Source organism: Nelumbo nucifera, chromosome 1, assembly GCF_055504915.1.
Source record: "Nelumbo nucifera cultivar China Antique chromosome 1, China Antique-T2T, whole genome shotgun sequence".
Taxonomy (NCBI): domain Eukaryota; kingdom Viridiplantae; phylum Streptophyta; class Magnoliopsida; order Proteales; family Nelumbonaceae; genus Nelumbo; species Nelumbo nucifera.
The window spans coordinates 29,832,923-29,843,753 of NC_142649.1; the positions used below are offsets into that span (position 1 = coordinate 29,832,923).

The 10,831-nt window shown below is 32.4% G+C and overlaps 1 protein-coding gene across 6 annotated transcripts in view; it reads left to right on the top strand.

The window, feature by feature from the left end:
• Positions 1-2,033, top strand: part of LOC148803072 (uncharacterized) — a 33,925-nt gene extending 31,892 nt beyond the window's left edge. For 5 of the 6 annotated variants that reach the window (XR_016081218.1, XR_016081219.1, XR_016081220.1 and 2 more), the window contains one exon: positions 1,768-1,855. Coding sequence is in view for 1 of the 6 variants with exons in the window: in XM_088896342.1 (XP_088752468.1) it covers positions 1,768-1,877 (110 nt within the window). In the remaining 5 variants the exon portion in view is untranslated. Of the gene's footprint in view, positions 1-1,767 lie in introns of all 6 variants that reach the window. The other variant, XM_088896342.1, reaches the window with a different exon arrangement.
• The last annotated feature ends 8,798 nt before the right edge of the window (positions 2,034-10,831 follow it).

The following is a 10,831-nucleotide window of genomic DNA, read 5'->3' on the forward strand; positions in this document are numbered from 1 at the left end:
TCCAACCATAGAGAGGGGTTTTGTGTGTGTGGGCCAATGAGATTGGTTATACTGAAATCTTTTTAAATGAGTGGGTAAATTGGGGTACTTTAGGCTAAAATTTGGCAAGGCGGGGTTTTAGGACATTCTAAGTTGATTAATGAGGTTGAGTTGGCTCAACTGGGCACAAATCAAGCTGATATGGAGGGGTAGTGGTTTAACCAACCTAGGGCTTTGAAATAGAATCTTGGTGTGATGAAGAAGCAAACAAAAATATTTTAGACTGAAATTTTACATGTGGGTATTTTAGGGTATCCAGGGTGTGGTGGAAATGTCTGATTGGTTCATGAGGGTCAAGATTGTAGGAATTTGGATCAACGAGAAGATCTGGAATAGAGCTTGGTTTGATGGAAGGGTAAAGGGGGAATTTTGGGTCGAAACTTTATTTTCCAAATTTTCCAAACATATCAATTGTTATCCCAAACCCTTCAATCTCTTTTTTCAAAATTGTTTTATTTTTCAGATTTTCTCTTCATATCAACCTCTCAAAGGTAAAGCTGCAACTTAGTCTTTTTATCTTTTTGTTTACAATGTTGTTTTCTCTAGAAAACAGTCGCAATAGTAACTATATGAGTATTTTGGACATTTTCCTATCACTTTGTTAGAGGATTTTAGCAAAAAGAATCTACTTGCAACTGTGTCAAAAAAATCGGAGGAGATGATTGCAATTGCCAAACTTCATGGCATCGCTTAGAATCTTCAGCAGAGGTTTTAGCAAATTACTCCAAAAATTAATTTGCTAATGAAAGTCATTTATATTAATTACAATTCATTGGTATCTATTTTTCTGAACGCCAATAGAAAGAACGTAGTTACACTCTTTCTATTTTGTAACTCCTACTTCAAAGATTTTCTACTAGAGAATTCTATTAGTTATGACAATGCAATTTATTTTATTTTAGTCCCAAGCTTTACTCATTGTAGAAAAGGCTGCCATCAAAACATTTTATTAACATTGAAACAAGACATAATACAGTTTAGGCTGAGTTTGGAAGGAGTACAAATGCAAATATATAGAGTGCAAAACCTTATATTTTGTATTATTTTGTATGTATTTACGTTTTACATATTTGCATTTGTACTCCTTTCAAACTGAGCCCTAATAAGCACTTTCTGTAGCTTTTGCCATAAAAGCTATTTAGAAAATTCGACCACTTCATACATTGAATCATTTTTTTAACAGTCAAAAAACTAGTACAATTGAAAATAGACTTTTGGTGGCTATAATTAAGCAATTGAGAATATTAAAACATGTTCAAGACTTTCTTGCTACATATAGTTTTTCCTTATTCTCTTAAGCTTTATATTGTTAAACCTACTAACTCAATGTTGGGTTTTAAACTGGGAGAGAATAGCTCTCTTTTTTGCCATAAGTCAAAATGGGGATGGTTTCTCGATATGAGAAAAATTGTATATTTTGACCTTATTATCAGTCTTATGTTGTAAATCGAATCCTCAATTAAGGTCATACAATTAAATCTAGCTATTTATTAGGATATAGAAGGCATTTCAATTGCATGAGACTTTCAAAGCCCTTGTGCTGTGTTTGGTTTGAAGGGAAGAATAGGGAAATGGAAAGTTAGAGAAATCTTTACAAACCTTGTATAGATTTTCTACTTTTCCCTACCTTTTCCTTCAAATCAAACATAGCCTTAAACACTTCTTATAGCCTAAAGCTAGTTAATCTTAATACTTAGATATTGATATAGCAAGATTTAACCATTGCAGGTGTCTTTTCTGATGAAGAAGAAGAAGAAGAAGAAGAAGAAGAAGATGATGATGATGATGATGATGATGATGATGATGATGATGATGATTCTATTGGTGAAGAAAAATGAGATGCTTTTGGCTTTTAACTTTCCATATTTTCAATAAAAACATAATCAGGATTCTGTAATTGCATTTTATCAACTTAATTTTCAATAGATACTAGTTGGTACCCTTGTGATTCACAAACTTTATTGAGAAATAATGAGAAAGGAGACTTATAACAATCTTAGTTAAGTAATTATTATAACTAAACAATTGTAATATTATTGTAATTTTAGCAATTATATTGTTATAATTTTAATATTTTGTTAATCAAGTTTAATTTATTATTGACATAATCATTTTTAAATGAATATTAAATTTTAATTAAATTGAATTTTAAATTTTAATTTTGAAAGTTATAAATTTGTTTATTAACAATTATAATTTTGTTAATAAATTTATTAGTTAACTTTAAAAATTATTAATTAATATAATTATAAGTTTATTTATAATGGATGTAATTGTTTATAGCAATAAATTTTTTATTAAAAATTATAATCATGGTTTAGAAAACTAGACTGGACCGGCTGGTCAAACTGGTTGAACCATAACCTAGGGCTTTGACCAGTTTGGTCACACCCGAATAACTGGACTTGCTCAAAACCCACTGAAAACCGGTTGATCGATCGATTTAACAGAGAAACCGGTGAATAGATCTTGGCTTCATGAAACCACCCGGGTCCATACATAAGTGAAATTTTAAAATATTGTTAAGAAAATTTGAACTCTAAGACTTCTTATTTTCATAAATTATTTATTTATTACTAATCCACCTCTTTACTTATGCCAATTAATGACTATTCATTTACATATTACATTATTATGCACATATTTTAAAGAAAATCTATACTACTTTAAAAGCACGAATAGCCTCAAGAATATTTCTGAAATTTTTTTAAGACAAAATTTACCCTTCCTTATTTAAGTTTATTGATAAAAAATGAGGTCTAAATCAGTTATTGATATTAAATAAGTTAAAAATAGGTAATTTTAACATGGCTAGAGCCATGAATTTTGAACGTAGCACCTCAGAACAGATTGAAGCTCTAGCTTTCCTTGAAGGCATCGGGCTCGCCATTGAATTACAAATCTCTTCCATCATTTTAGAAGGAGATGCGCAAAAGATAGTCTCTCAACTATTGAACCCCTCCTTAGTGGTTCCTTGGTGCATTCACCACTTGATAGCCGAGTGGAGTCTTTTGTGAAGTTTCTCTCTTTCTTCTATCCCAATTGTTTATCATACGAGTAATTGTGTGGCTCATTCAATTGCAAAAAAGGCTTGTTCTTTGTCTAGGCCAAAGACTTGGTTTACCCCACCTAATTTTCTACTACTTGTACTATTTAAAGATGCAATGAGATAATTCAGCCTAGAGGCTTTTCAAAAAAAAAAAAAGATATTCAATGCATTCAATCCCCTCTCATTAAATCATACATTTAAGGAATTAACTTGCATCAACCTTTATTGAATCATATTTTAAGGCACTTTCGTTTATTTTCATCATTAAATTCTATTAACTAAATCCATACATAATAAATTAATAATTCCAATAAAATCTACTTAGAAAAAATAGTGTTTTCATCTACGTAATGGTAAAAAATTAAACCATTTTGGGTTAAATGGGCCAATCCATATTGCCAAATTAAAAAATAAAATTCAATAAATAGATAAGATGCAAAAAAATATATAAAAATTAAAGAAAAACATTTTTAACATCATATGTTTGACATGTTAAATAATAATAAGTGTGATAAATAACAAATGTTTTTATTAATGACCGAAATGGAACGTAAAATTTAAAAGGGCTTTTTACATAAAAAATGAAGTGTGGTCATTTAGCTAAAAGAAATAGGTTTTCGAAAAAATAACCAAAAAGTGAGCGGGAGAATTTTTGTTTTCTTCTGGACTAAAATACCCCCAACTAAAAATCATATACGTCTACTTTCTCTCCCAAATCTCAGACCACGAATATCAACACTGTTGTGATTGGCATCAGCACTAGTCACTGCATCTATGATGGAGTAGACAACGTCATGTTTCTCAACTTGTTCGCTGACTTGGTAGCTGAACAACGAACATGGCTTATGAATTTCAAACCCAAAGCCATCTCGAATCGAAACCTTCTCGATCTCGTGGCCCCACACCAGCCTTAGCTTGACACCCGGTTGCACATCTAGAGTTTGATTGCATCCAAGACATAACTTGGTTGGTTTATAAGTACCCTTGAGAATCACTATCTCCAATCTCTATTTGCTTCGACAAAATCACTCTAACCGAATTCAAGAAGATTGCCTCGTCCACGAATGAACCTTCCTCCTCCCCTCACATGTTGTTTGAAGTACTCTCAGCTCACTTGTAGAGGAGCTAGGCTAGATCTCTAGATTTGCCAACGAACCAGACACTGAGACTACTCTTCAACGTCAACATTCAAGACCAAGTGAAGCTAGGTCGTCATTTCTGTAGACCCAAACAAAAGAACAGTGACTCTTCATCCATCTCTATTCTCGGTTGAGTATAAACAATAACCAGAGATTATTAGGAGAATATCAAGTTGACGCAAGTTGCGATGAAGCAACTAGCGATGAACCTGACTCCTGCAATAAAGCTACAGCTATGATGAAGTTCACTCTCGGGAATGAATTATAGATCTGTTTTGTTTGTTCCTTTGTATTTGCCACGTAAGCATCTTGTAATAAATGTCTATATATACTTGATTATTTTAATGAAGATGAATCACTTTTTTTCTTCATCAATTCCGTGACTCTGAGCTTTACATGGTATCAGAGCTATAGTTCCTCTCGGAAAATTCTGATTCTTGTGGAAAATTTTGATTCTTGATTTTAGTCCTCTTCTACTTCTTGTTTTGCCTTTCTTGACTCCAGTCTCCTTCCTTTTCTTGTTTTGCCCTTTTCTAATATCAACAAGAATGGTCGTGAATAGAAGTGGAAGCACCATGTTCACTATCATTGATCAGATCTCTTCTTTCGGTGATCAGAATTCACCTTTCCACCTCCATACTTTTGATAGCATTGGCACAATGCTTGTTTCTTGTCTTCTTAATGGAGACAATTATATTCGTTGATAACACATGGAATCTTACACCAAACATCTTGTGTAGACACCCCTCAATAGAACGGGGTCGTTGAGCGCAAGCACCGACACTTACTTGAGATAATAGAAAGGACTTCATGATTCCAAGCGCACCTGCCAATCGATTTCTGGGGAGAAAGTATCCTAACAGAAACTTACATCATTAATCACTTGTCTACTCCGATTACTTGCTGGGAAATCACCATATGAACTTCTTTTCAACAAGCCTTCTTCATATAATCATTTCAGAACATTTGGCTGCCTCTGTTATGTGAGTACATCCTGACGTGGGTGCGATAAATTTGATGCTCGTGCCACCAAAATGTGTGTTTGTCGGGTATCCTAATGGTCAAAAAGGATATAGATTATATGACTTGACAACCAAGCGGATATTTGTGTCCAGAGACGTGATTTTCTTTGAACACAAATTTCCTTTTGATGATGAAAACGTTTCTTTGGACCCACCTCAACCATAAACCGTGTCTCTAACGACAATCGATGATACAATGGTTGATACAGTTCTTAGTAAAACACCTAGAATTGAACTAGTTTGTGACAGTTCATAGCCCCCCATTAGTTCAGAATTGACCGAACACACTAGTAACATAGACTTAGTCACTTCGCCAACCTCTGAACCTGTTGTTCCTAGCCCTCCAACCTCACATAACCATCGCCCACTTCAATCCAAAAGACCTCCTCCACACCTGGTTGACTACATTTGCCCAACACTTCAGTCACAAACTAACTCATACAGCACCCACCACCCAATCTCCAATTTTTTATCTATGAATTCAATCCCCCCTAGACAACTTGAATCGTCTTGTTATGATGAAACCAACAAACATGACTATTGGAAACAAGCCATGTCCCCTAAACTAGATGCCCCTGATCACACCCATACCTAGACCTTGACTAACCTACCACCGGGAAAGACTCCCATTGGGTGTCGTTGGGTCTACAAAGTCAAGTGCAAATTTGATGGAACTATTAAGCGTTACAAAGCCCGCTTGGCAGCAAAAGGCTATACTCAAACTGAAGGCATTGATTATATAGAGACATATGCCCCAGTTTCTAAGCTAATAACTATACACTTCCTCTTTGCTCTAGGTGCATCCCGAAATTGGGAACTACATCGGATGGACGTAGACAATGTGTTCCTGCATGGTACTCTCCATGAATAAATCTACATGGTGCCTCCACCAGGACTCCTGCCTCCTAAGGATCAGTGAGTCTGTCGCTTGAACAGATCCATTTATGGTCTCAAGCAAGCCTTGTGCAATTGGCTTAAAATTCTAGCTCATGCTCTTCGCCAACGGGGATTCAAGCAATCCATTGCTGATAATACTCTCTTTACTTCAGTACAATCAGGAAGCATTCTTGTGGTACTTGCATATGTTGATCACTTGGTGATTGTTGGAAATGACCCAACCCACATTTTTTCTCTTAAGGACTACCTATGGCAGTGTTTTCCAATCAAGGATCTTGACATTCTTCAATATTTTCTTGCCCTTGAGATCTCTCAGTCTTCTTCTGGCATTTTTCTCAATCAAAGGAAATATACCCTTGACATCCTTCAGGATGCAGGCATGCTAGGATGAAAACCTAGTATGTTTCCCATTGCACAACAACATCATTTGGGACCTAAATCTGGTGAACCAATTGCTCAACCCAATCAATACAGACGACTTGTGGGTCGTCTTCTCTATCTCACTCTTACGAGACCAGAAATCACTTATTCAGTTCACATTCTAAGTCAATTTATGAGTGATCCTAGACAACAACATTTGGATGCTGTAGTACACGTCCTCCGATACCTGAAGGCTACACCTGAGCAAGGTATACTTCTTCCAGCTGATTGTGACCTCCAATTGTGAGCTTATTGTGACTCATATTGGGTTGGTGGTTGCCCAACCACTCGGAAATCCATCATCGACTATTTCAAAACTCTTGGACAATCTCCTTTGTCATGGAAGAGCAAGAAGCAAGCAACAACGGCCCACTCTTCTACTGAAGCAGAGTACCGCGTAATGGCAGCCGCCACCAGCAAACTGTTATGCCTAAAGCAAATCTTCTCTAATCTTGGTCTCTCTCATCCACAACCGATGCAGTTATACTATGACAACAAGGCAACACTCCACATCGCTGTCAATCCGGTATTCCATGAGCGCACCAAACACAATGAAATAGATTTCCACTTCATACGAGAACACCTTCAGTCCAAAGCTACAACTACTCATCTACCTACATCAGCTCAGCCTGTAGATATCTTTAGTAAAGCAGTTGGCCAAGATAGATTTGTATCTTTATTACCCAAGTTGGGAATTTTTAACCCTCATGCTCCAACTTGAAAGGGGAATAGGAGAATACCAAGTTGACGCAAGTTGCGATGAAGCAACTTGCGATGAACCTGACTCCTGCGATAAAGCTACAGCTGCAATGAATTTCTGCAATGAATTTCACTCTTGGGAACGAATTTGTTCCCTTTCGTTAATTGGTTACGGATTTGTTTTGTTTGTTCCTTTGTATTTTCCATGCCAGCCTCTTGTAATAAATGCCTATATATACTTGATTATTTTAATGAAGATGAATCACTTTTTTTCTTCGTCAATTCCATGTCTCTGAGTTTTATAGAGACCAGTTCAAGAGGAGGAAGAACATGAATAGTAAGTTCTATCTCCTTTCTCAATTCGATGAAAAGGGGCAATTTGGTCAAAAATCTTGCTTACTGTTTTTATAATATATTTCAAAATGCATCGAAATTTGCAAATTCATGAAACTTTATTAATATTTTTCAAAAAAGCCCTAACCAATTGGAAATATAACTATTTTCCTATTCTTTCACATTAAGTTTCATATATAAGGTATATTCTCTCATTAAATGCTATACTTGAGATATATTTTTTGCATAATTAAATTCTATTAATTGAATCCATAGCATTAATTTAAATAGTATAAAAATAAAGATTTTGAAAAGTAATTTGAAAAAAAAAACATTTTCTTCCCTCCTCGTGGTGGGTAAACAATTCAGCCATTTGGGGTCAAATGGGCCATAATTAAATAATAAAAAATTAAAAAAATATATAATATATAATACAGAAAATAAAAATAATTGGGCATATCCCAAATATTGTATATTCATTATACTAAACAAAATGTAAGAAGTATTTTTATTAAGGAAAACTGGAATAACAAATTTAAAATCAACCTAAAATTGAAATGAAATCATAGTCAAATAATAATATTTTAAAAAATAGAAAATATAAAGAATCACAAAAATAAAAAGTAGAGAAAAAGTTGGCCACATATCTAATATTATATATTTATACAAATAAAATATTGGGTACATCTTTAATATTATACATTCATTATATTGAACAAAAATAAGTATTATACATAAGAAATAATTTTGTCAATGATGGAAATGTAATACAAAATTTTATGTCAACCTAGAAACCAAACTATTTTTATTTTTGGGTGGTGAGTTAGTGGTTTGAATAAACTGGATCAATTAATAATATGATAGTTAAATAATAAAAAATGTATAAGTAATCAAAAGAATATATAAAAATTATATATTAATTATATCAAACAAAATTATGTGTGATAAGTAAAAATTATTTATATAATGTAGATGAAATATGTAATTTAAAATTAATCTAAAAACAAAGCTATTTTCTGATCTACATGGTGGGTAAATGATCCAAAATTTCAAAGAAACTCATGATGTCAAAACACAAAAAATGAAAAAGTACAGAATTTTGTCAAAAACATTTGGGAACATTTCTAATGTTATATATTCATCATATTAAATAAAAATAGTTGTTAAAATAAAAATTGTTTTTATTTATAACAGAAATGGAATAAAAAATTTAATAATAATAATAATAATAATAATAATTGTTATTGTAATTTAAAATTTTCATGTGCAATGAACATGTGCATTTACTACAAGCATTTAAGTTAATTTTTAATTATAGTGTTACTTTTATTAAATTTTAATTTCTATCTTAACTATGATATATATAAATTTTGAGTAATTAATATGAAGAAATTTTAGTGTAATTAATTACAAGTAATTAATATGATAAATTTAATTAAATTACACAAGTAATTACTAGTGTAAGTTAAAAGACTTAAACCCTATTCGTTTGTTTTAAAAGTTTAAGAATATTACCATCCATCCACTATATTTAAGTACATTAAAAGTTGTAAAATATATTATATGTAGTATTTATATAACCTATAGTATATATGTATATGCCATGTCATCATGGTTCGACCCCGGTTGAACCTCTGACCCATGAACCACTCCCTTCTTTGATTCAATGATCGGTCTATTTCTCTGAACATTGATTATAATCTTTATTGTAATACTCAATTCCTAATATTATTAACTAATTATATTAGTTAATTAACTTATGTAAAAATAGTTAATGCTATTATTATTTAATAACAATACCACCTTGTATAGTTCTTGTTTGGCCCAAGCTATGTGTTTTAGTGAAGAAATCTAAATGACTAAAAATCTTCCACATGGCAAATCTTCCACGTGCCATGGTGTACAAGCATATTTACCATAGAAGGTCAGAACTTCGAATTTCCCTAGTATCAATGGCACGTGAGGAAGCTTGAGAAAGGCGTACCCTTGTATTTCTCTCTCTCTCTCTCTCTCTCTCTCTCTCTCAGTTTCTAAGCCGCTTTTGCGTTGAAGGTCCTGAAGAAGATGGTTCACTTTGAGTTGGTCCAATCTCCTCATGAACCTCATCCTCTTCTCATGCTTCCACTTTGGACACCAAATATTTTGCCATACAGTACCACATCCTAGACAATCTTTCACCTGTAGAATATAAAAATTGCAAACTTAAGCAGTTTACCACACACAATATCTGGCTAGAATGATAAGAGAACAAGTAAGCTTATATAAGATGGACACCCTTTTTTTAGAGAATTTCTTCCTTAAATGATATCTTATGAATTCGAATAGTGCATCTTCCATTTTGACAACAAATGCCCCCTCTCTAAAGTTTGAATTGAAAAATAAGCAAAGGTAAAATTGTCATTTTACATCTTCATTTAGTAATGCTTATTTGATAAAAATACATAAAAGTACTTCTTTTGTTCAATAATTGGAAAACAAACTATATCAAAAATGTTATTTACATCTTTCATTTAATGCTTATTTATACTATTATTAAAAGTGTAAATAATGGTGTGAAACTTTTGTTCGACTAAATTACCCCAACTTTTGAATTTGGTTGTTGTCTAATTTTAAGGATGGAAATGTAATTTGAAAAACCACTTTTCTCCTTATTCATATCCCTTTCATTAAGTCTTATATTTAAATTATTAAATCCCATTAATATTCATTGAATCATTTTTTGACTAGAATACCCCTGTTTTTGAATTTGGTCTCTCTCTAATTGTGAGGAAGAAAATGTAATTTGAGCTACTACATTTCTCCTCATTCAATTCCCTCTCATTAAGTCTTATCTCAAGGTATTAACCCCCCATTCTTAAGGTATTAACAAATAAATTCTATCAATTAGATCTATATCCAACACTTTTAATGATATAAAATACATGTTTTTTTTTTAAATTTACCCAAAAATAAAACTATTTTTCCATCATGGTGGCAAATAAGTAATTCAACCATCTAGGTCAAGTGGGCCAATCCATAATGTCATAATTAAGTAAAAACCTTAAAATATAAATAAATAACAAATATAGAAAATTTGAGCATATCTCTAATGTTTTATATATATTAATCATATTAATGAAAAATAAGTATGATAAATAATAATTATTCCTATTGATGTTAGAATGAAATATAAATTTAAAACCAATCCAAAAATAAAAATTATTTTTGTAATGGCAGGTCAATAATTCAGCCTT